This window comes from Cervus elaphus, chromosome 12 (assembly GCF_910594005.1).
Source record: "Cervus elaphus chromosome 12, mCerEla1.1, whole genome shotgun sequence".
NCBI lineage: Eukaryota > Metazoa > Chordata > Mammalia > Artiodactyla > Cervidae > Cervus > Cervus elaphus.
The window spans coordinates 41,441,264-41,467,585 of NC_057826.1; the positions used below are offsets into that span (position 1 = coordinate 41,441,264).

A 26,322-nucleotide genomic window follows, 5' to 3' on the forward strand; every position below is an offset into this window, starting at 1 on the left:
GAAACCCAAGGCTGCCGAAGTATTTACCACTTATTCCAGCCAACACTTGAAGATAGGGTCCCTATCTCCCAACCTCTGTGGAAGGGTAGGGGCCTCACTTCGATAAGCACCAGTTAGCAAACCCAGGTGGGCTTTCCATGGACCAAACCCCTCTCCTGTTTTTGGTAATTTTTCACTTCCCTAACCCTACTGAGCCCCTGCAGGCGTCCTCCCTCTAAAGTGTCCAGTGACCTCTGTACAAGTATAGTTAAGCCTCGTTCACACTGAACTCATTTTTCTATAACAAATAGTTATTACTGATTGAAAATCTGTTCTTACCAGGACTTCCCTGGTGGTCCAGTGGTTAAAAATCCGCCTTCCAAAGCAGAGGATCCAGGTTCCATCCCTGGTCAGGGAACTAGATCCCACCCACATGCCACAGGGCAATTAAGTCTGCGCATGGCAACTAGAGAGAAGCTCTTGCACACAACAAAGACCCAGCAGCCAAAATAAAAGAAAAAAATGTATCCTTACCATTTTAATTAGCAGCCACTTTATCTTTAACAGTGTTAATATAACCAATTTCAGAACTACTCCCTACAAAATACCATCTGAAATGGAAAGAACTCACCATGGGTAAGCTGCTTGGGAACAAAACTTTTATTTGACTACAGGGTCCAGAAAAAAAAAACGAAAATGCACAAGTTCCAAACCTAGAGAGGGAACATTTTTCTGTAATGAAGAATTAGAGAGGTCTGATGGATAGTCAGATTCTGATCAAGGACAACCTTGAACAGTATGGTCTGGTGGGAATAGCATGAAGATAAGGAGGCCTGGGCTTGCCCATTTATAAGTTGTGTGACCTAGCATCTCTATTTCCTCATTTATAAACTGTAAGTCACAGTGTCTGGCTCAAACTGTCTGCATTTTTCCTACCAAGGGCTTCTCCAAACTTGTTCTTACATTAAAGTCAGATCTTTAGCATACTAAAAATCTGTAAGTACATTCATTTAGGCTCCAGCACATGCCCTGGTTAATAAATCAATATTTTAGTGGTCAGAAAAAGAAACCATAAACAAAAAAATGACAACATACAAACTAGGAGAAAATATTTGCAAATAATGCGACTGACAAGAGCTCAATTTCCAAAATATACAGACAGCTGATACAACTCAATAACGAAAAACAAACAACCCAACCTATATAGACATTTCTCCAAAGAAGACATACAGCCAGCCAACAGGTACATGAAAAGATGCTCAACATCACTAATTATTAGAGAAATGCAAATCAAAACTACAGTAAGCTACCACCCACACTGGTCAAAATGGCATCATTAAAAAGTCCACAAACAATAACTGCTGGAGAGGGTATGGAGAAAAAGGAACACTCCTACATGTTGATGGTAATGTAAATTGGTGCATAAAAAGCAGTATGGAGGTTCCTCAAAAAACTAGAGTTGCCATATGACCCAGCAATCCCACTCCCAGGCATATCTTTGGATAAAACTATAATTCAAAAAGATACATACAACTCAATGTTCACAGCAGCACTATTTACAATAGCCAAGAAATAGAAACAATCTAAATGTCCACCAAAAGATGAATGGATAAAGATACAGTGTGTGTGTGTATATATATACACACATACACACACATATATATACACAACAGAATACTACTCAGCCACAAAAAAGAATGAAATACTGTCATTTGCAGCAACATGGATGCAACTAGACATTATCATACTAAATGAAGTAAATCAGAAATAGAAAGACAAATACCATATGATATCACTTATATGTGGAATCTAAAGTATGGCACAAATGAATTTATCTACACAACAAAAACAGATTCACAGACATAGAGAACAGACTTGTGGTTGTCAAGATGGGAGTAGGGGTGGGGGGATGGATTAAGAATCTGGAATTAGCAGATACAAACTATTATATCCAGAATGGATAAATAAAAAAATCCTTCCCTGTCCTACTACATAGCACAGGGAACTATATTCAAAACCCTGTAATAAACCATAATGGAGAAAGAAAAACAAGTATTTCAGTGGTCAATTGAGTGACACAGAATAATTTTTTTCAGAGACAAGCACAATTTATTTCCACATTATGTTTCATGAGACTTCAAAGTCTCAGTGTCAGAAGCTAAACCACAGAAGCTGCCCATCAATGCCCCACCCTAGACCCTTTCTCTCTGACCAGCCTGCTGGAGTCTTCTGGACCATGCTGGCTTAAATTCTCTATTTGAATCCTATCATAGGTCATGAACCTCTATGAGGTTCATGAGAAATCACTGGCTTTTTCCCAAGAAAAATGCACATACATATAAGCACATAAATTCAGAATCAAGTTTAAGAGGTTAGACTCCTTGAAACACATTTATGGACCCAGGCGGAACCCCCTGGTCTAAACCATTGCCTGCAGAGGGCAGCAGGGCAGCTGTAGCCCACACTGAGAGCTGCATTCAGGAAAGTTGGGGACACTGTAGAATTTGATTAGTTTTTTGAAGGCACTCTTCTTCAGCATCATCATCTCTTCCGGGAACCTAGAAAAGATTCTGACCCGGGAGGAGCCGCCATTCTTCACAGAGCCTTCTGTGGTCAGTTGCTTTTGAGCACTCACAGGCACGCTATTGCAACTGAGGGAACGTACTGCCTTCTTCTTGTTCTGCACAGACAAATAACTGAACAGAAAGGACAGCTTGTGCTCGGTGACGTCTGGAGCCTCTTCAGAGAAGCAGTCATCCGGTGGGTGCTGGAGGGTTTCAAGATGGCGGCTCACAGGACTGGCTCCCACACGCGGAGGCTGCTTGACGATCTTGCTGAAATGGGCTGGGTCATCGCCTGCCCCGTTGACAGGGGGAAAGGACATCTCCTTGGCCAAGGCTTTGGGGCCCCTGGTTTGGAGGATGAGGTTCGCCCCCTGAGGGCTGGGTTGGGAAGTACAATGCTGACTCAGGATGAGAGTGGCAGCATCCTGAATGAGATTCCAGTCTCTCAGGATGTCATCCCTGGTGGTGAACTGGGATGTCACAGTGAAACGGATGATCAATTTGTCCTGGATAGTGGCTGGAATGAGGAAGAGACGGCCGGCTTCAGCTATTTCCTTTAACACGCTTTCTGTGAGGCAGTTAGGACCCTGTTTGAAGGATAAAGACAAGAGCATACCACATTATTCCCAGTAAGCATCCCCAGAAGCCCAGTATTTACATTTCCAAGAGGCTGAAAGTCACCAAATAACACCCTCCACCTGAGACCGAAGATGGCATTACCTTCAGACGAAAAACCACCAGGCCAAGGTGCCTCTTGGCAGGAATTTCAAAGAAAGGGTCATTTCTGACCAGAGATTCAAAATACTTAGCCATTTCCGTGCCCTAGAATTGTGAACATCAAGAGAACTGAGATTATTAACAGGAAGAGAAGACTGTGCATAAACCTCACCCTGGGAAACAGGTTTAAAGCTATCACACCTTTGAACCATAGAGACCTAAATGACTTCTGCCTGAAATTTCTTCTCCATTTGATTTTGCTCCAAGCTGTAAAACCTCCAGTGGCTCTGTATTTCTTGTCACATTAGCTCCACTTTGAAAACTCATGTCTCAAGGCCCTCTTTCAACCCACCCCCAGAAAGAGAAGGCTTGAGGGATCCTAGTTTCCCAACCAAGGTTTGAACCCAGGCCCTCAGCAGTGAAAGCACAGTGCTAACCATGGACCACCAAGGAATTCCCAGAAGGCACTTGCTTTGCCATCAAGGCAATGGCCCTTCCAGACTGGCCAAGGGGGCTGGCAAGGGCCCACACCCAGCCCACATTCTACAGTCCCAGCCAGGTGCCTCTTGCAGGGTGCACATGCTCAGAGGAAGCAACATTTGTTTCTCCTGCACATAAAGGCACAATGTGGGCTGCTGACAGCCCTGCCCCCGTATCCTAAGTCTCCACCTTCCCCTAACCTCTGGAACATTTTCACCTCAAATGCCCTTTATCCTCTTTTTTTCTGATATTCCACAAAGAATATATTTTTACCTATTATCCTCATGGAGAAGGCTTTAAACCTGTTTAATGGGTACACAGTTTCTGCTGGGGATGAAGCAAAAGTTCTGGAAATAGTAATGACAGTTGCACACTTTGTGAGTGTACTTAATGTCACTGAATTGTGCACATAAAAATGGTTAGAGTTGTCTCTGCTCAATGTTATATGGAAGCCTGGATGAGAGGGGAGTTTGGGGGAGAATGCATACATGTATACATATGACTGAGTCCCTTTGCTATTCACCTGAAACTATTACACCATCATTAATTGGCTCTACCCTAATACAAAATAAGTTTTTTCAAAAAAAGAAAAAAAATTTTTTTAAGATTAAAGTTTAAGGAATCATGTTATCTATATTTTACCACAATAAAATAATTTTAAAGCTTTGTACCATATTGATCTTTCACTGAAGTTATCATTTTTAATTTCCTATTTTTTTCTTAGAATTATTAACTAAATAAGGCTAAAACTTGCCCTTTATTTTTTTTTTTTGCCCTTTCTTTCATTTTTAAAAATTTCCCCACTTAACCAGAAGGATCTTAATAAACTATTTGCTAAGTAATTGCTACTACCTGACTCTCACACTGGCTTCTCTATTTCAAGAGAAGTCAAAAGTATTTAGCCAACAATCCTTTTGATTTGCTACATACCTGATCCAGAACCACTTTCTCTCTCCAAGGCATGGTCTGTTTAAAATTATCTCCAATCTCTGCCTAAGCACTTTTCATTTTCAAGTCCTAAAACTCTCTCTCAGGGGAAGCACTCCACTAAGTGTTTTCTAACTGTTTTATCTTTTGCAATTTACTTTCTAATTCTGTCATCATTTCCCCCTGTACCTCCTTCCCTCCAAACCCATTTCCTTCTTGCCCTACCAATTTGAGAACTTTCTGTGTAAATTTTTCTTAAATCTACATGAGTAAGACCTCTCGGGTACAAATCTAGAGATGACGGCAGGTGGAATAGTGAGGGAAGCTCCTGGGAGAAGCGGAAGTTAATCTCCTTCCATCATTTGGAGAGGAGGGGGTGGTTCAGGAGGGTGACACACAAGTGAAGGTGCAGAGGCACGCTGAGGATGGAGCTGGAATGGGCCAGGGACAAGCCTGAGCTTAGAGGCTGATAACCAGGTCCTTGAAAGCCAGACTCCAGAGTCTGGCCCTTGAGCAGGAAAAAGGGAGCTGATGGGAATCGGGGACTTTGAGTTGGAAAGAGGCAGCATGAGGGGAGTGGGCCAGCACCTGCAGGTCAACATCCAGTCCTAAGTTGGAAGCAAAAGCATTTTCCTGACAACTTGTAGCCTCCACCACCTCATCCCCTAGCAACTACATTTCAGTCTTGAGTCTGAAGATCAATCTAGAGAGAGCAAAAGTGCTTCATGTCCCTCAATAGGCTGGGTGACAGCGGCTCATTGATCAGCACCCAGTAAACCAACACCTTGATATTAATAACAAATGTAAAATTACCAACAGTAAGCCAGTCATCCTTAGTGATTCAGCCATTTCATTTGGCTTTGTGTTTGTTAAAGGAGGAAGGAATTCCCTAGAGGAAAGGTGGACAGGAAAAGACACACAGAAGATCAAAGGATGACATTTTTGGATTAAGCCTGCTGCTTTTATTCAACAACCTTGTCTTTCTCATGGGCACTTGTAAAAATGAGAGGAAAACACTGCTGACAAAAATTCTTAGTTAAGTTCCACCCCTTCCAGGAAGAATATGACAGAACCTTAGCCATTTTGTCTAGTGCTGCTTGACAAAAATCTCAGACATAACACAGACTGCGCCCACCTGCCTCAGTTTCCTACCTGTGAAGTGCCCCTACAGAGGTGTCACAGTGAGACTGTCATTGCGAAATTTACCGACAAGGTTTAAATGTGGTCTGAACAAATTTAAACTTTTATTTTTAAGTAGTTATAAATTCACAGGTACTTGTAAGAAATCATAGAGAGACCACATGCTCTCTTACTCATTTTATTACAATGATGATAGCCTGCAAATTTATACTATAGTATCACCACCAGCATATTGACATGGACACAATCTATGAATTTTATAGATTGGGAGTTACCAATACTCACCTGTGTGTGTGCTTGCGTGTATTTTGTTCAGTGCAATTTTATCACATGTGCAGGTTTAATACATATGAAGGTTTACAAACAAACAAACAAAAACAAGAATGACAGAGGGACTGTACCTATCTCAGTCACCTCTGGGTCTCTTTCCTAACCCAATAATTTTTTTGTTGAATTGAGTTGAAATAAATTGTACCAAATACACCTTCAGTAAATACCTATTGACATAATGCAGGGAAGTTTGTTCCAGACTTTGTCAGTCTACATGTATAAGCCAGGAGAGCCAGGTTTCTGGCATAACCATGAGAGTGACTAACATTTCCAGACAGCTATAACAATCCAAGTAATTATTTAAAACACAGGCTCCTACCCTGGGGACATGCCGCCTTTTGATTTACTCTCTCTTTCTTTCTCTGCAAACCAGGCTCTCGGGCCATGCCTCCCTGGTGCTCGATAGTAGCAGAAGGGATGGTGAGACACTCAGGTGGGCAGGACAGACACCACCCAGCCCTTGGTGTCACGTTCTGCTCAGTGATCCTCTAGCTAACAAACAGATGGCCACCCTGAATAATCAAGTCCCAGGAGTTCAGGAACAGGCCCAGACATCTGAGTCATACATCACAAGTCCCTAGGGCAGGTCTGCAAAGCAGAAACCAGCCTTCCTCCCCACTAGGCTACAAAGAGAGCCCAGGCTCCGCCCACATCTGCCCACTACATACATGTCTGACATGCGCTTGAAGATTCTTCACCCCAAAGGACCGGATCACGAACCAGAGTTTAATAGAGCGAAAGCGCCGGCTCAAGGGGATCTGCCAGTGCTAGAACAAAGGAACACAGTGCACAGTGGTTAAAGACAGGGACCCCTGCTCCTCCCACACACACCCCCGGGCTTCATCACCTGTTGCCCACACAGCCCTCCAGGGATGCACGCTGTCACCATGACTCCCGAGCCTGTTGGTAAGAAGCCAGGCAATTTACCCGGAGGCCGCTTCATCATGTGACCAAACCCTAGTGAAGTTGGCCCTAAGAGCAGCACAGGTGGACACCAAGTCCATGACCCTGAACCAAGGAGAAGACATTTTGCTTTAAATGCTACTTTAAACGTTTCATCCAGGCTGAAATTCAAGATAGGGTGAAATACAACTTTCTCTAAAAATAACCTAAGTTACTTGAATTGCAGAAAATAAAGTTTTGTTTCTATTACAAAAATGTAAAGTATGGGGGTCAAGAGCTCAGATGCTTGAGTCTTGAAAACCTGGGTTTCTCCTCCAGCTCTGCCTCTTGCTACCTGTGCCCTTGGGCACTGCTGCCTCACTGGCTCCTCGTGAGACAAGAATGAGCAGCACCTCCAGTGAAGTGGCGTGAAGAGAACCATGGTGAAGAGCTTCACAGGAAACTGTCAGTAGGTGTTGGCTATTTAGATGATAAAATGTGAGCCACCAGTCACAGCTGCATTTCTGCCTAGAACCAAGATGATGGTTACTTAATATTACTGTCCTGTCCTGATCTTCCCTGTGACATCCCCGTGTCTTCAGGAGGCAGCATTCCAGTCCTCGGATCTCAATTAAACAAGCACATCTCGGCCTCTGTTAGACTCAAACTGACCCTTTGCTCCTGGTGACCAAGTCCAACAGAGCTTAAAGTTCAAGGTTGCGGGCACCAAAGAGCTGAAAACATTCAAACCAATTCCACACCGATCTCTAGGGTCTGAAAACAGAGCAAAGGGTTTGGAAAATATTTGCAATTGTGCTGATGAGTACTGTGAGTTCAAATGACCTCCTCCTCAAGTGTCAGAAAGCTCTGCCACAATTTATGTTGACTAAAAATAAATATTTGTTCCATCAAATATCTATCTAGTCCTTCACAGAATGGCCTAATCCTCAAAACTGTGCACCTCTGCATCCTTCACCCCAGTGCCCGATTCAGGCACAGTTTGGACATGACCCCTTGGTTGATGGACAATGTTTCTCTGTATCAAGTACTAAGCCTTTGATTTCCAAGCAAAACAGTCTAGTGTTGATGACCAGCTTGGGGACTTTCTCTACCAGCAGAGGGCATCAAAACCTGGCTACAGCACAAAAATCCCTGTGACAGGGAAAGTGTCAACTCTACCCTTTGTTAGATGGACACTCCAGATGTAGACTATTGAATGGATAATAGTGGTCTTCCCTAAAAATATAGTTTTCCAGATGGCTATGACCAATTGACTACAATAATTGACCAGCAAATTAAATGAGAAGCAGAGATGATTTTCATTTTGATTTCTTTACAGTCCGTTCATATCCCTCAGTTGTTCTCTTGTCACTATTCTGAAATCAATCCATGCTGACCCAGGAGGGTGATTCTAGCTGACATTTTCTATTGGAACAGGAAATTTGGACATGGCTCTTCTTTAACTCAAGGTATCCCCAAATCTTTTCTATGTCCTATCAAGGTTTTGCCAGTCTCCCTGTCAAGGACAAGACAATGCCCTCTCCACTAACTGTGGGGAGGAGGAAGCTTCCTGATGTCAGAAGAATCTAGCCCTGATTTTAGGTGGCTCCAAGGTCCCAGGGATGAAGTCCTCAACTCTTCTCTACAAGGTTGCTGCTCTATTTCTGGCTCATCTTAAAGTGGCTGAGCTTTCATTTAAAGTTTCAGTCACCTGGGTGAAAAAGAGCTTGAGGTATGGATCAGGGATCACAACGGACAGCAGCTTCACCTTTCTAGGAACTGCTTCAAGATTTGAAAATCAAAATCCATAAGATTAGAGGTGGGGGAGGAAAAAAATAAAGTAGCACCTTCTGGTTGTAGAAATATTCATAGTAAGATTCCCCTGGATCCGTGCTAAGAAAAGTTCAATTTAACATTTTTATGAGTGATCTGCAAGAGACAGAGCACCATAAAATCTCGAAACTGATGGGAATGAGCCACAAGAAGATCCTGGGATAGGGCTGTGGGCAAAAAACAAAAACACAAAAAGTAATATAAAACCCAAAATGGGCCAAAGTAAGAAAATGCTCTTAAGTTATGATGATCCAACTTTACTTACAGGAAAACAGGCATCATATCATACTCAGGAGAGAAACCCAGAATTTCCTATCCCTAGGAAATCCCTAGGAAATATCCCTAAAGATTTCTGGCCCTTGGGCTGCTGCATTTATTTAAAAAATGCTGAAAACCCACTACACAGGGCAGTAGCAATGAAAGAACCATTATTCTTCTATTTTTATCAACTTCTGGAGGGTCCTGCCCAACCACTGCAAGCTTATTGACTGAAATTCTAATCAAAAAGCTTTGAAAAAAAAATCTAAAGAAATATGAACTGGTCCAAGGGATGGTAACCAATATAATCAAGAGAGGATAGAGTGATTATTTTAGGACTAAAAGGGCTAGATGCTTCAGCCCAAGGCGAGAAGACAGAACCGTCTCTTCACAAAAAATGACTCACAGATAGCAGGCATTGCTCTTTGTGCTTCCCTGAATTCATTCATTCAATCCTCACAGCAAGCTTAAGAAGACAGTACTGTTATTATCACCCTCATTTTATAGATGAGAAAACCTAAATAGTTTAAGTCATTTGCCCAAGTCTACACAGATTAATAAATGGAGAAGCCAAAATTCAAACACAGGTCATCTGTCTTTGGTACTACATACTTAATCTCTTTACTATACAACAAATCTCTGCAGCTTAAAAGAAGAGGTTTTAGAAATGTCATGCCTACCATTTATTGAGCATGTACCACATTTCCAGTAATAAGTGATCTACATGTATGTTTCCATTGCAGCCTCACAATACCCTATGAAACCAGTACCACCATGCCCATTTTGCATATGAGAAAGTCAAGGCTGAGAGAGGTTCACTAAGTTTCCCAAAAGCCCACTGCTTGTATGGAATCTCAGAGCCAGTTCATCTCACTATCCCTCACTTTGGCTATGTTATATGTAATTTACTAGTTTACATCACTGGCTGTGTGCGTGCTAAGTTGCTTCTGTCATGTCCAACTCTGCAACCCCATGGACTGTAGCCCACCAGGCTCCTCTGTCCATGGGATTCTCCAGGCAAAAAAACTGGCGTGGGTTGCCATGTCCTCCTCCAGGGGATCCTCCAGACCCAGGGATCGAACCCACATCTCTTACATCTCCTGCACTGGCAGGGGGGTTCTTTTTCACTAGCATCACCTGGGAAGCTCTTACATCCCTGTCTCCCCTATAATTAAAGGAAGGACCCATCTTCAGACTGAGAAGTAAATCTGAAGCCGTTATTTCCCCAAGAGACAGTACAGACTGAGGATGTGGGCAGCATCAAGAGACAGGTGCAGCTACTGGGCAGGCAGGAATGCTTGGAGGCATCCACAACTTCAGGAAGGGTACCCATTGCCCCATCCCCACCGTGTAGTTTCCCACAGTGCCTCGACGGGGACAAAAGGAGGACAGTGCTGTAAGCAAGGAGCCTCTTTTCCTGCCTGTGGAAATTCTCCACACTGCCCTGCTGCTGGGGAGTAAGCAGAAAAGATTACCCAGGACGGAGGCAGAAGGGAATTGGGAGAATTTTTTAATGCCACAAATACGTAGGAAACTTGCACCCTGCCTTAAAGGTTGGTCACATTTTCTAGGGTTTTTTATACAGTTTTCTGGGTTTCATTCTGTATGCCCAGGCAGTTTGAATGTGAAGGTACACAGCAGCAATACTATGGGATGGGCTCAGAATGTGAGGGAAGGAGGCGCTCGGGGGGTCAGGGGCAGCCAGTTTTCCATCTCAGAGGCCACCAGGCTGTCCACGCCCGACCACTCACCATGAAGTCGGTGGCCACGCCCGAGTCGGCGTGCCTGAGGTAGACGGGGTCTACGCTGAAGGTCTGCTGCAGCTTGTACTTGTCCTTGACCCTGTGGGGTTCCAAATGGGCATCAGTGGGCTCAGGGCTCTCTGGAGGAAGCGAGGCCTTCCCACAGGCTGGGAGCCCGGCTGCCACACTCACCAGAAGCCGGTACAGTCAAAGTGCACCATCATCCACTTGGAAGGGTTAAAGGTGAAGGAATCGGCATACTCGATGCCCTTCAGAAAGCCCCGGAACTCGGGGCACAGGAAGGCAGTGCCTGCGTAGGCGGCGTCAACGTGGAGCCACAGCCCCTCACGGGCACCTGAGGAGGCAAACGTCACCTGCTGGGGGTGGCAGTGCGGGCGGGTGTTGGTTGTCACCAGCCAGCTAAAAGGCATCTTTCACCTGGCCCAGCTGCGAGGGAAGGACTGGGCAAGGATGCCCGGGGCAGAATGAGACACAGCGGCACGTGGGCACAGGGGGAGGGTGTCAGGGCAAGGCGTGGGGCTCAGGGAGGCACGGCCACCCCTATGGGGAAAGCCTACAAGCCTCACCCTGGCCTTTCCTCTCCCTGACCAGAGGGGCGACACCCTCTTGGGCTCCACTCAGAGCTTTCTGGAACAGAAACCAACTTACCACTGGCCCAGAGAACAAGGTTAATGCATCTAATACAAACATTAGAGAGGGAGGGGCTCTCTTTTCTACTGGGCTTCTCACTCGAGAATTCTGAACAATCACATTTGGGCTTCTTTTCTGCCTTTATTCCCCGTCCACCCCCACCCCCACTCAGGAGATTACTCCACCCTACCCTTTTCATTTTCTTAGCCGAGACTAGAAAATACTCCACTATGCCTCATTTACCCTGTGTTTTGGATACACCCTGCTTTAAGCAGATTTCAACATACAAGGGAGAGGGTTGAGAGACCTGAGGACCTCCCACTGCTGCCTCAAGGATAGGATGCAAGGGAGGTCAGCTCGGTCCCCCACTGGGAGAAGCGGTGACCTGGCTGCCTGGGAGAAGGCACTCGTGACCTCTGGTGACTCCTCCCACGCTCTGTGCATTGACCAAGGAGGGACAGGAGAATGCCACTGAGCTGGCTTCAGGCTCTTACTCTAGGGAACATGTTAAAACCCATCACTTGTCTTCCTAGCCAGACAGGGCAGACACTTACAGATGGGGCCCAGCTCTGACAGGCAGTCAAATGCACAGACCCCGGTGGTCCCCAGCGTCGCACAGACCTGGGAGAAAACAAAGGCAGTTAACATGGGAAGATAGGCTTGTGTGACACTTTCAGCCTGAAAAAAGATTTTGTCAGAGACATTATCTACCCCATGCATCCGACTGGAACAGGGGGTATTTCATACTATATTTTAAGACGACCCACAGTAAGAAATTATGCACTGAAGAACTGATTCTTTTGAATTGTGGTGCTGGAGAAGACTCTTGAGTCCCTTGGACTGCAAGGAGATCAAACGAGTCAATCCTAAAGGAAATCAACACTGAATATTCATTGAAAGGACTGAGGCCAAAGCTCCAATACTTTGGTCAACTAATGTGTAGAGCTAACTAACTGGAAAAGACCCTGATGCTGGGGAAGATTGAGGACAGAAGGAGAAGAAGGTGACAGAAGATGAGATGGTTGGATGGCATCACCAACTCAATGGACATGAGCTTGAGCAAACATAGGGAGATAGTGAAGAACAGGGAAGCCTGGCATGCTGCAGTCCACGGGATCACAAGAGGTCGGACACAACTTAGCAACTGAACAACAACAGTAAGAAATATCTTTTATAGAGCCACCTAGGACATATACACATGTGTATTTGAAATAAAAGTTTTACCACACAATGCATATTCTCAATACAGGAAGGTACTCTCATATTTTCTATTCTATTTCTTGTTTTTTACTTTTAATGCTGGTTATGACCCACACACAGAGAAGGCAATGGCAACCCACTCCAGTACTCTTGCCTGGAAAATCCCATGGACGGACCTGATAGGCTGCAGTCCACGGGGTCGCTGAGTCGGACACCATTGGGCAACTTTACTTTCACTTTTTACTTTCATGCATTGGAGAAGGAAATGGAAACCCACTCCAGTGTTCTTGCCTGGAGAATCCCAGGGATGGGGGGAGCCTGGTGGGCTGCCATCTATGGGGTCGCACAGAGTCAGACACGACTGAAGCGACTTAGCAGCAGCAGCAGCAGCATGACCCACACAACTTATTTCCTAACATATCAACTCATACTTTGTAAAACAATGTATTTGAAGATCTTTTGGCTCTTATTTGCAGCCTGTTACTTACCTGAATTCTGCCAAAATTCCTTCCTCACCTTCCAACTCTACTGTTCTAAGCTGAGAATGTGGTCTGACTTACAAAAACAGGCACCAGGCCCCGTTCCCTGTCCTCCTTGATGGCTTTCTGAAGAGCTTCCCCTCGGAGCGAGAAGTTCTCATCCACAGGCAGAAATTTCATCTTGACCAGGGAAATCAGACCAGCCTTTTCCACCGAGGAGTGGGCCTAGAAGGACCACGGAAACCTGTTAGCAGAGTCATCCAAGCATGAACACTCCCAGAAACCACTGAAATCAGGTGAAGGGAAGCAAATACAGTAACTGATGTTTGTCTTCCCCCACGGTTCCTTGGAAAATCTCCCAGGCCTGAGTAGCCCTGAACCCAGTGAGCTTCTATCTACAGAAACAGGGAAATCACTCAAGGATTAAGACTCCAGAAGCCAAGCCCTGCCTGAAGGTTTGGCCTGTGTTGGGCAACTCACCTGGTCGGAGGCATAGGCCACAAGCCGGGCATTCAAGAAGGACTCGTCCGCCTCAGGTTCAGAGGCTTTCATTTCCAGGATTTTGTTCTTTCTTGCTGCCAGCAAGGCGATCAAGGTGGACTCACTGACTGTGCTCTGCAGTGGAAGAAGGGTTCACAGTGGTAGCCTCTCCAAGTGTTCTCTTGGCAAATTCCCCAGCTTCATGGGTGGGTGTGTGTGTGTGTGTGTGTGTGTGTGTGCACACAGCTCCTGCCTAAGGGGCTGCCCTCCCCCCCAGCTCACATGCCTGTTCTCTATCTCCATTCACAACCTCCTATGCATTCCTGGGACACCTCCCTCTCCTATAACTTTTAAATTTTCAACAACACCTTTATAGGCCACAGGGACTAAAAAGAGAATGTCCAGAGAATGCTTGATACATGTCTGCTTGTAGATATCTGTTCCCTGTGTTTTAAAAAAAAAAAAATTTTTTTTTTTTTATGTATTCACTTGGCCAAAAATTTCACTCGGATCTTCCCATACCATCTTATGGAAAAACTCAAACTTTCTGGCCAACCCAGTATTACGTGTGAAAACGGAGTTTGTTTCCACAGGGATATCCTAGAGAGGGAGGGTCCTGGCCCATGTGCAAGAGGACTTGGGCCTCAGTGTTGCTGCCGATGACTCTTGTGACCTTAAGCTAGTACCACCCCTCCAGAAGGCTCTTTTCCATTTATAAAATGGACAGCAACTCTTTAGCTGCTTCCCAGAGGGGACTATCATTATCCAAAATAGATTAGGTAGGATTTTGCTCTGGCCATGACTGTGGGAATCCTGGGGGCCACCTCAGCAACCTCACAAGAATCTTGATGTTTCTTGTCATTCATTTGGTCAGTCTTTGGTGTCCTGGCTTCTTGAAATCTTCAGGTGACCTACAGATGACCCTGCTGAAAAGCCTGGCAGACTGTGTCACAGAGAGTGGTATAGACCAGATCCCATAAGATATTCAGTGGCTGAAAATTACTCCACAATAAGGAAGCCAGCAGAATAGTAATAATAATATAATGATTCCACCTTCTATCCATACAGCAATTCATAGTTTACAAAGCACTTTCTGCCCTCCCACTTGCTCCTCATCAGACCTGGGTCACATGATTACTGTCTACATATGAGAACAGTGATGCTCAGGGAGATGACAGGACTAAAGCAAGTTCATAGAGCTGATGAATACAGGAGAAAGCACTGTTTGGATTTAGACAGGCCTGGGGTTTGAATCCTCATTCTTTCACTCACCAGCTGTATGACCTGGAGCAAAGTTTTAACTTCTCTGAGCTTCGGTGCTCTTGTTTCAACATCTGGGATGATGTTTAAATGACACTATTTACCTACAGGGTTCTTGAGATAATTAGGTGAAAAGCAAGAGCATGCCCAGCAGACATTTAGCATGTTCTTCCAGATATAGTATCTGAAGCTATAACTATCTGCTAACAACCCAGAAGGTCTACAACATGCAGTAACTTGTCTTTCTTGTGAGGGTCAGATTTAATCAGCTCAAGACTGGAAGGAGATGCGACTTCCCTGCTGGTCCTAGTGCTTAAAAATCCACCTACCTACCAACGCAGGGGACACAGGTCTGAGCCCTGGTCCAGGAAGATTCCAACTAAGCCCGTGTGTCACAACTGCTGAGCCCAAGGGCCACAACTACTGAAGCCCGCACACCCTAGAACCTGTGTGCTACAACAAGAGAAGCCACCACAATGAGAAGCCCAAGCACCACAGCTAGAAAGTAGCCTCCACTCACCACAACTAGAGAAAGCCCATGTGCAGCAACAAAGACCCAGTGCAGTCAAAAATTTACAAATAAATAAATAAATAATTTTTTTAAAAGACTAGAGTGAGAGAGGGAGTCACTTAGCTAGCAAATGGGCGCAGCAAACATCCCAGTTCTCATCTCAGGGCAGCACAGCTATTTTTATTTAATAGATGAATTCACTGAATCCTAACATCCACCTTTTGAGGGAATAAAAATTATGATTATTATTTCTCTACCTAATCATAAAATCAAGAAAAATGACACATTACAGAATTCAAGAATTTGGGGCTTCTCAAAGGTCTTAGAACCAAACCCTCATGAATGTCAAGGGTTTACAGATGCAGAAGTACCTAGCAATGTGCACAGTCTATGGGAGGCACCCAGCAAGCTCCTCTGTGCTGCAACTGATCTTGACAAAAAAATTAATATTTGAAGAACTATCATTTGACAGATATTCAAAAGACAAGATTAGAGGGTAAGATAAATTGATTGTTAATTTCTCTCACTGATAAGGACCTCCTGGACCTAGGAGGGTGGGAAAGAAGTCCCTGCTTGCCTTCTCTTTTCCACTTACCATAAGGTGTACCACGGGGCAAGAGAGGGGAGTTGTCAGATTATAAACTAAGAAACTTGAATCAGGTGATCCCCGAAATGTGATCATGTGTTGACATTTTGTGTGTGTGTGAGTGAATGATAAGTCGCCTCAGTCGTGTCCGACTCTTTGCGACGCCACGGACTGTAGCCTGCCAGCCTCCTCTGTCCATGGGATTCTCCAGGCAAGGAAACCGGAGTGTATTGCTGTGCCCTCCTAGAGGGGATCTTCCAGACCCAGGGATCAAACCAGCATCTCCTGCATTTCCTGCACTGGCTGGCAGGTTCTTTACCACTAGCGCCACCTGGGAAACCCTCTTGACATTTTGTGCTGTGCTGTGCTAAGTCATTCAGTCATGTCCAGCTCAGAAGCCCTGTTGACATTTTAATCATTTTCCCAAAAAAGCTAAAAGAGTGGAGAGAGTGGTGGCTGCATTTAAAGGCAACAGAAGTCAAGACGGTAGTGACAGCAATGGAGGGAGCAAGGACTGTGGTGGGGTTGTATCGTCTGTGATGGTGTCGGTCATGACAGTGGTAGTGAGAATGGTCACAGCGGTGGCAGCGATGGTGGTGGTGTGAGTGACACGGCAGAAATTCCATGGAAAACATGAGAACTGCCTGGGCAAGTTTGGCTTTTCTTTTCCTACTTAGTCCCTATGCTATGAGGAGGCACCTGCAAGACGCCTCCCCCCTGGCTGCCGGGGTGGTGGTGCAGGAAGTGCTCTGGGAGTCCCAGCATTTTTGCCAGCCAGTCCATGACGTTCATCTCCAGCTCCGTGCACGCAGGACTGGAAGCCTGAAAAAGGGAAAGCAACTTCATCTGGATTGCTTCGGGGCACCAAGATGCCCCCACCGGCCCCCAAACACATCTGTCTCTGCCTTGACCTTCCCTGGGCCTACCCTATCTTGTCCCTGGAGAAGGGAGAAGGGACCGCTTTCAGGTCCTGTGTCCTATCCCTGCCCCATCCTCTGCCAGACCAAAAGGGGAAAAGAAACCGGGGCTTTGGTTCATGCCATCCTCAATGAGGTAAATTCTCCTGTGACTCCAAAACCTTATGGACAAACAGGCCCAGAAACTTCCATTTGGCTTCCATTTGCTTCCATTTGGCTCCCTAAGTCCCTAAAATATCCAACTGAAAAGCATTCTAAAGGCCAGGGGGAAGTTTTAGGACTAAGAAAGAAACCACTTCCTCCTGGAAAAGATAGCAATTCTCCCAGCTTTCAACCCACTGCACCCACACACCCCTACACACACACACACACACACACACACACACATACACACACACACACACACACACACACACACCCTATAATAGTCAAGGCTTAAAATACAGAGCTGTTCTAGGATTCTGGCACAATTTAAAGCTGATTGGTGCTTAAGAGCTTATTAAGGGAAGTCTTGGGAATATCCATAACCCCTCAAAGACAGTGTCATCATTAAGTATCAAAGTGCTTAGATAATGTCACGAACTGGTAATAACCAGATGTCAGTCCAGATCTCATCTCTATCTCTATGAGCTGTGTGGTCTCAGGGAGATAAGTTACTTAAGCCTTAATTTCTTAATTGGTTCCTACAAAATGGGGCCAATACTCATAGTTCCATAGGGTTAAAGAATAAGGTGAGATCATTTATATAAAGCTTAAGCTCAAAGAATGTAGCTATTGTAAATATTTAACTTGAAACCCTGTTCAGAAGCCAGGACAAAATATGTCTGTCCCAGGATGTCCCTTCCTGCTATGCCCTCTTTACCACTGGTTATAGCCACAGCCACTGTTACTCACCCAGGTGAATCCCAAGCAGTTGATGGCATCAGCCAGCATGTCTCCCAGCAGTGATGGCCAAGAGGTGAGAGCTGGGTAGTAAGCATGCATATGGGGGCTTTGCCAGTGTACCACCTGGAGGCAGAGCACAGACACAGGTGGCACCAGGGGGCAGGTCCTGGGGCTTTCCTCCTCCAGAGACCCTCCCTGGCAAGGGGAAGCACCCACTCTAGAGATTGGCTGACACTTTTAAGAGAACCAAACAAGTGACACAAATCCATAAAAATAAGACATATTCACAGTTCTTGCTGCCCACATTTCTCCTATTCTAAGCTTGTTCATCAGTGAAGCATTTGCACATATGCAAAGACCAGAAGGGAATATACAAGATGAAAATCGCTATGGGAATCAGAGTTGTGGATTCTGTGTACTCTTTGCATTAGTCTCCAATGCTTAGCCCCCACAGCACTCCTATCCAGTAATAAAAGGAAGGGGAGATTGTGCTCTGTAGCAGCAGGTGGCTTATCTCATCCAGTCATTTGCAAAAGGCATCCCTAGCTCCCTGGGCAGGCAGCTCCTGCAGAGGTCAGTGTGCATGGGCTCAAAGCTGTCCTGAGTGGGATGTTTCGAAAGAACAGCATGTATATTATCTATGGTGAAACAGATCACCAGCCCAGGTGGGATGCATGAGACAAGTGCTCGGGCCTGGTGCACTGGGAAGACCCAGAGGAATCAGGTGGAGAGGGAGGTGGGAGGGGGGATCGGGTGGGGAATACGTGTAACTCCATGGCTGATTCATGTCAATGTATGACAAAACCCACTGAAATGTTGTGAAGTAATTAGACTCCAACTAATAAAAAAAATAAAAAAAATAAAATAAAATGCTATTAGCATCAGAAAAAAAAAAGTTAATCAAAAAAAAAAAAAAAAAAGCTGTCCTGAGCTTTCCAGTAGAGATGAAGAGAGGAGACCAGAGGACAGAAATTCCAAAGATATGGGACCCTGCTTCCAGATTAACCCTTGAGCCCACAGTTGGACTAACCAGATGAAAGGAGGAGCCAGTGGACTGAAGGAGTCCCTACAACAAATCTCAGAAACATTTTTTATGGCTCATCGGCCCCCTCTGGCTTCATCTCACCAATCTACAAACATGACCCATTCATATCTGTGATCACGTCATTGAGCAAAGCTGTGTTCCCAAAAGGAAGGCACTTATACAGACACCATGTTCCAAAACCTATTAATTCTTAGAAACCTACTAAAAGTGCATTTCCTCCATGATCCCTTCCCCAGCCCACATTGATCCCTTCCCCAAGCCCATGGAACGTTCTCATTCTAGATATTTTACCCTACTGAGAGCCCATGAGATAACATTGTTGTATATTACTGAGTTATTTCATGTGCACAAATCCCTTTAATCCTTCCAAGAGCAAGGACAGTGTTCTGGAGAGTGTGTATAGCAGACAGAGCACAAGATTTAAGCCCAAGGACACAGGTTCCAGTGCTACCCGTTGGCTGTAACAAGCTCTATGACCTTGTAGATTTACTGTGAAGCTAATGAACTTAAGCATCAAGGTCCTATGTTTGCATGGGTCTCTTTCAAGATTAATTCTTCATTTTTTTTCTTTAAGGGGGCCCCAAATTTTGCATCCAATTAAGACCTCATAAAACCAGGATCCTCCCCTGTACCTCTCTCTCTCTCAACCTCAGTTTCTCACCATAAAATAAATCCCATCTCCTGGGGTTCTTGTGTGAATTAGCTTGGGAAGAAATTTGTAAAATGTTAAGCACTGATGTTAATGGTAAGCTAATCACATGGTGATAAACCCATCACATCCTGACTTGACTCTTAGGTCATAGACCTCTTCTTCTGAATTCCACCAGGTAGAAGGTATCATAGGTAATAACAACATCTTCCACTTTCTATGCTTTATCTTATTTCTCACAGTACTCCTATTAGGAGTTTCTACCATCATCCCTGTTTTACAGATGACAACTGGGGCTGGCAGAGAGAGACAACATCCCCATGATTGCATACATCTGGTAGGGACAGATGGCAGAAATCCAGGACTGCCTGACTCCGGAGCCCAACACCTAAGCAGGATGGCACTCTGCCTTCTCCCACTGCCTCCCCCTTGGTTTCTCTAACCAAGGTTGGAATTAAGGCAAAAAGAGTTTTTCTTCTTCTTGTGTTTAGGAGGGAGAAATTGACTCAGTTTTCAATGAGGCACTGACCCATATGAGAAAGCAAAGGGCCAACTGCTTTCAGGCCAACTCTCAGAGGCTGGTGCAGCCTGAGAGATGAGATGAAAGATTGGGTCTTCATTATCAATGTGCTTAGTGACAGTATTTTGGAAACCTCAGAGAAGGGCTTCCACCTCCTGGCCTTATCAAGAGGCAATTGTCTGTTCTAATAAGATACATGAGATCAGATAAGCTAGAAGAATGCTTATCAAAACAGACAGACCTCTAGGTCCAGAAATGAACCTCTTTAACCACACCCCCAGCAACTGCTGGAATTTCTTTCAGTCAAATGAATCAGCTCATTTCCACCTCTTCTGACAGTTGCTTTCGGTCTCACTAGCAAATTACGGTTGGTGCCTCCGCCGATTACATTTTACAGAATGAAATCCATGAGATAATCTTATCAGGAAGCTAGCCTTCCTGGTAGAGCTTTGCTGATATAGAAATTTTCAAATGAGGCTTGTGAAATAGGCTGAATGGTCAGAGACAAGCATTTGCCTTTGTACAAATTTGCTATCACTTTCTGTGTTTGAAGACTCTCTTGCCTCTGCTTCCAGGTATACTTCTGGCACATCTAAGTCCCAAGCTCTTTGGGGGTGACGGGAGCAAGTATCAAGTCATGCTGGGGAAGGGCGGCTGGACACGTGGGGATCAAGACACCAGCACCCCTCGCAGGGAGAACTGTCACTTTGGAAAGACAACTAACCTGTCCAAGCCTCAGTTTGGGGATAAAACCAGTCCACAATGTAGCTAGTATGGTGCCTGGCACACGGCGTGGAGCACAGTAAAAGGCAGCCCCTCGGTGGGAGGAGCACAGTGCACAGCTCCTCACCTGGCTTCGGGGTACCATCACAGCCCACGGTGGCCCCAGCACAAGCCCCAGGCAGCAGCCATCCTGTCAGTTCCCCGGCCCCCGTCACACTGTCACCAGACTGTGCCCGTTGTCACTGAGAGTATAGATGACTCAAGGGGAGCTCCTCCCTACTCCTGAAAAGCAGATCCATCAGGAGATCTCCTTTGGTCAGGAAAGATATGGTTCCCACTTCAGAGGGGAAAGTGACCAGGACTCACTTGGCTTCCTGGCCCTGCAACCTGACAATCAGAATGCCCTCAGAGGGGGGTGTTCTTGGCTTCCCTCATTCCCTGTGGCAAGTATCAGGATTCCATAGGAGAACCCCCAGCTCTGCCAACGGGAGCACCAGGAATCAACTCCCACCGCCCCTCTCCACCCTGCTCCCCACAGTCATCCTTCCCCCTCTGGCCCAATTTTCACCGCTCACCTCATCCCATCAGATCTCCACCCTTCTGTCAGACAGGCCCTAGGATGCAGTTCTTACTCCCTCCTGCTCCCCACCCAACTCTACAGGTCAGTCCTGGCACCAGAAACCTAATTTCAGTCTAAGTCCCTGCCCTCCATGTGCCCAGGAGACAGGCTGGGATGTTGGTGTTCTAGGGGCTGGGGGTCATCTCACGTTTACCCAAAGCAGGGTTTCCAGGCCTAGTGCCCACCCTCCTTCAGCCTGACATCCAGAATCACCCTGAGGTGACTACATCTCACCCCAGGCATGATGATTCGCTCAATGTCCCCGAAGATGCTGTCCCAGCTGTCGGGCTCCACGGGCGCACTCTCAGGCAGCTGGGCTCGCAGGTAGCCAGGCCTCACGTCCGGAGTCACCCGCCGTTCCCGCACGGTGGTCAGGTACTGGCAGATGTAGTCCACCATCTCCTTTCCTAAAAGAGAGGCAGAGAGGCCAGCCTCATGTCCCCTGACTGGGCCTGGCTAACCCATGCCCATCACCCTTGGGTTAGGGCCAGAGACTTGGTGAGGAAGGAGATGGATTCATGGGCTGAGTCAGGGAGGGTCTGACCCCCAGCACACAGCTTATCTTCAATTAAAAAATTAAGAAGTGTGCAAAGGAGTAAATGAATGATGCAGAGAGTATGTGACTATATAAATGAATAAGAGGAAAAATTTCCAAGGCCTCAAACTCTAAAACCAAGGTAAAAAAGTAAGAGTGTTAGTTGCTCAGTTGTGTCCGACTCTATGCAACCCTGGGCTTCCCTGATGGCTCAGCTGGAAAAGAATCCGCCTGCAATGCAGAAGACCTGGGTTTGACCCCTGGGTTGGGAAGGTCCCCTGGAGAAGGGAATGGCTACCCACTCCAGTATTCTGGCCTGGAGAATTCCATGGACTGCATAGTCCATGGGGTCACAAAGAGTCGGACATGACTGAGTGACTCTCACTTTGCAACCCTATGGACTATATATAGCCTGCCAGACTCCTCTGTCCATGGGATTTCCCAGGGAAGAACACTGGAGTGGGTTGCCATTTCACCAAGGTAAAGTATTTATTTTTCCTCCCCTTCCCTTCTCCATATCAACCTTGAACAGCTCTCCCACCTTTGTTTTTCTTTTCAGAAAACAGAGTATTTATTCATCACCTTACAGGTTCAGTATAAACACTGTGGCTCTTTCTAACCAGAAATTACACACACACACACACACACACACATACACCCTATACTCTTTGTTGGCACAAATGGCAAGCTTCCACACCAGGTTCTGATAAAAGATTTAAAAATTCTATTAGTTCACCATTTCCATTCCTCACATTTTTGGACCTGTGAACATCTTTGAGAATCTGATTAAAACTGTAGATTTATACACATATGATTTTGTATATAATTTCTGAGGTGCATGGACTCCCCAAAGTACAACCACAGGCCCAGACTAAGAACGCTGCACTAGTGTGAAATCTTGGGGAAATGCATGACTATGTCTTAATCAACTTATCTCCCTCAATTCTGTCTCCACCAACACCTCAGCGCCTGGAACAGTTTTCAGATGCTCAAAAAATTTTGTCAAATGAATGAATAAAATAAGGAAGAAAACTCAGACCTTATAAAGCTAATGTGGGATACAATTAAGCAAAGCAACAATTATTACGAAAGATTCTCCTTTACATGTTTTCCAAATAATCTAGAAATAAATTTTATGTATTTCATACATAGATAGATTTTATGTCTTAAGAGTCAAATCATGTGCCCTTTTTCTTATATCTACTTCCAGTGAATAACCAAGAATAAAATCTGTAATAGGAAAATGTGGTACATTGATTGAATATTATACATGTTCTAAATCTTCTGAAAATTCTACCCTAAGACTTCACTGTAGTCTTTCCTTTCCCTACTTTTTTCTTAACTGCAATCATACCTACCCAAACGTTTGATCCCTGAACAAGTGTGATATGTTCAAGAAGTATACTTCATTAAATGAGGATTTAACAGGGAAAAAAATAAATATATAAGGAAGAAAAACACCCAAGTCAAATACTCGAAGTCACTGCAAATTATCTATTCTTTCTTCCTTCATTTCTGCAGAAAAGGGTCTCTATCTTCAGAGCCTCTGTCTCTTTCTCTCTGTCATTGTTTCTCTCCCTCTCCATCTCTCTCAATATCTATCACTCCTCCTTAGGACTCCCTAGGCTCCTTTCTCCCTGCAAAAGAGAGAGAGAGAGAGAGACAAGGAAAGAGAATCTGATGGCTTCCCAATGCATCAGCTCACGAAAAATTCTTATGAACAGAACTAGCCCCTGTGAAAACTCCCAGTACCCTTCTCTCTTCTTTGTGCTCTCCTCCAACCTTCCCACAGCCTGATGCCTCTTCACGACTGCAGCAGCATCCCCCCAGTGCTCTGAGAGCCTTGGACCTAGCCCTCCACTTGTCCAGGGACTGTATGGAATGTTTTTGTGTTCCACACACAGGATAAATGTCCACAGGAACCTGTTCTCGGCTGAATGCCTTTGGAAAGCAATGGAATAAGCTAATGTCCACTGAAATGCAAAGACATATCTACTTAGTGAGTTATATCTGGGTAGACGAGAGGAAAAGTTGAATTTTAATATAAGACCATGATTTACCGCAAAATAACCTACTAGTGGGGATGAGGATATAAACACTTACAAAAGAGAAATTATAAGCAACTCCCTATTTCCCCTCTTAGGACAGCCATGCCTGAAAAACAGGATAACCATCTGGTTTTGCTCATCACACAAGGTCTGAGACACAGTAGGTGCTCTTTAAATATGGAATGAATGACTAAATGAAAGAACTCTCCAGGCAGTCGCACAGAAACAAACAGGAAGAAAGATGAGATTTTTGCAGTGACTGCAGAATACTAAGAGGAATTCTTTTCTCTTTCAGAAAATGAATGATTCCCCTTTTTCCCATTTAGTGGGTCAGAAATTCAAATGCCCTATTCTGTGGGAAAGTGGAAAGAAAGAGCGTGGCTCAGCAGTGTGGACATCCATAAGTCAGTGCCTGACAGGGATGATGAACAAGAGGCTGGGAAAAGTTTTAAACTCTTATCCCACATTCCCGTGTCAGGAAAAATTTTGCAGAAGCCAACTCTCAAGAGTCAGCTCTAATGCTCCAGTCAAAAGACACCCCAACGCCTAAGTAGCAGTTTCTAGAAGAGTGGCCACGGGGAAAAGGCCCAGGGACACCCGTGCTCACCTCTCTCTCTGTACTCTTCAGGCTCCATCATATCCCTCACGCTCAGGGCTGGCTCCTTCTTGCAGAGGACACGGTAGAGGATGCGCTCCTGGGTAGCCCTCTGTGCGCCCTTTATTTAAAGGGTTCTCCTCTCTTCCCCCCTTAGCTCCACCCCTCAATGTCTCTTCCTCTAGGTTTAATTAATTCCATGCCTTCTTCCCCCAGTCCTTGTTGGGAGCAGAGACCACAATTTTAGCCGGTTCAGAAATCTAGGATAAAAGGCATGTCTAATTAAACAGGGCACTTAGCAGGCAGCCTCCAGGTGGATATGGTAAAGAGCCCTCTTTTCTTTCTGCCCCTGGATTCACACAATGGAGCATGAACCTCACACAAAGCTCCCAGCTCTGTAGCCCAGAATGAAGCCAAGTGGTGCTGCAAAGGTTGTTAGTATCATTCTTGCCACTGGGTCCCCATCTGAGGCCAGGAGGGAGAAACAGCACTTACAGAGATGCTGTTCTGCTGGCCACACGGATGCTCAGGAACAGGCAGATGTTATCATCTAATACAATGGATTTTTTTTTCTATTATTACTACATAATACTTATTGCTGTAGAGATAAGAAAACAGATAAGCAAAAAAAACAAAAATGGAAACGTCACTGAGATTTAACACTTGAAGTACTTAAAAGGCTGTGTGCTTGGAAAGGGACATGTGGAAACTACTGTGGGGGAGGGGAACACTACTTCTGGAGCTTGATTTCTGAGTAAAAAGAGATCAAATGCGTTCAGGTTGTCAAAGAGAACAGACCATTTGTTTGCCATCTCCATCTTCCCTGTCCCCCGGGTGGAGTTTAATGGTTACTCCTCCCATGGCAAGGCCCCTCACGCTCCTCCTTCCAGCTCTCTGGCTGCTTGTCTCCTCTGTCTGGCCCTTAAGTGTGGGCATGCTTCAAGGGATTGCCATCCCCTCATCCTTATCCTTATGATAAGGCCATCATAAGGTGGCCTTATCCATTTCTATGACTTCCCCCCCATTTCTATGGCTTTAAATGTGAACAGCTGAGGGACTTCCTGGTGGTCCAGTGGCTAAGACTCCACACCCCCAATGCAGAGGGCCGGGAGTTTGATCCCTGGTCAGGGAACCAGATCCCACATGCCACAACTAAGAGTTCGCATGCCTTAACGAAGATGGACGATCCCACGTGCTACAACTAAGACTCAGTGTAGCCAAATTAAAAATAAATAAACAAATATTACCAAGTGATATTCTTATAGATAAAAACCCCATGTCAAATTCATACCATGAGGCCTTCCCAGGCTTCTGAGTTCGAAACCCTTACATTTAACTGCCTATCAGAAAAATCTTGCAGAGCTTTTAGGCACAGCAAACTTAACATGTTACAAAACTGAATTTTAGTCTTTCCCTAAAAAACCTGCTTCTTGTTCAGTCTTCCCCATCTCACTTCATCCATCCATCTATTCAACAGAATATAATAAAAGGGAATGAGCTATTGATAACAGCTACAACATGGATAAACCTTGAAAACACTACATTAAGTGAAAGAAGGTAGTTATACAGAACTACATATTATATACCATTTACATGTAATGTCCACAACAGTCAAATTTGTAGAGACAAAAGGTAGAGTACCAGCCACCAGAGGTTGACAGCTTAGGGAAATAGGGTTTGGCGGTTTTATGTTTTTTTGTGTTTTTTTGAGAAAGGGATGATTTTTTGGAAAGATTAAAATGTTTTAAAAATTTTGTAATGGTTACA

The 26,322-nt window shown here is 45.1% G+C and overlaps 1 protein-coding gene across 1 annotated transcript; it reads right to left on the reverse strand.

Moving 5' to 3' along the window:
* Positions 1-1,967: 1,967 nt before the first annotated feature.
* On the reverse strand, positions 1,968-26,322 carry HDC (histidine decarboxylase). The gene is made up of 12 exons (XM_043920715.1): positions 24,568-26,322; positions 21,612-21,784; positions 17,831-17,944; positions 16,719-16,841; positions 13,663-13,797; positions 13,264-13,407; positions 12,058-12,124; positions 11,045-11,207; positions 10,862-10,952; positions 6,806-6,904; positions 3,264-3,365; positions 1,968-3,130 (listed from the first exon to the last, which is right to left on the reverse strand). Exons 1-12 carry the CDS (start codon positions 24,596-24,598, stop codon positions 2,399-2,401), a joined length of 1,974 nt encoding a protein of 657 aa, XP_043776650.1. The 5' UTR covers positions 24,599-26,322; the 3' UTR covers positions 1,968-2,398.

Excerpts from the sequence above, each read along its gene's own strand:
- HDC (XM_043920715.1), bottom strand. The coding sequence starts at position 24,598 with ATGATGGAGCCTGAAGAGTACAGAGAGAGAG. Across the intron at positions 21,785-24,567 it reads TGAAGAGTACAGAGAGAGAG|GAAAGGAGATGGTGGACTAC; the intron begins GTGAGCACGGGT and ends CCTCTCTTTTAG. Across the intron at positions 13,798-16,718 it reads AGGGGGGAGGCGTCTTGCAG|AGCACAGTCAGTGAGTCCAC; the intron begins GTGCCTCCTCAT and ends CTTCCACTGCAG.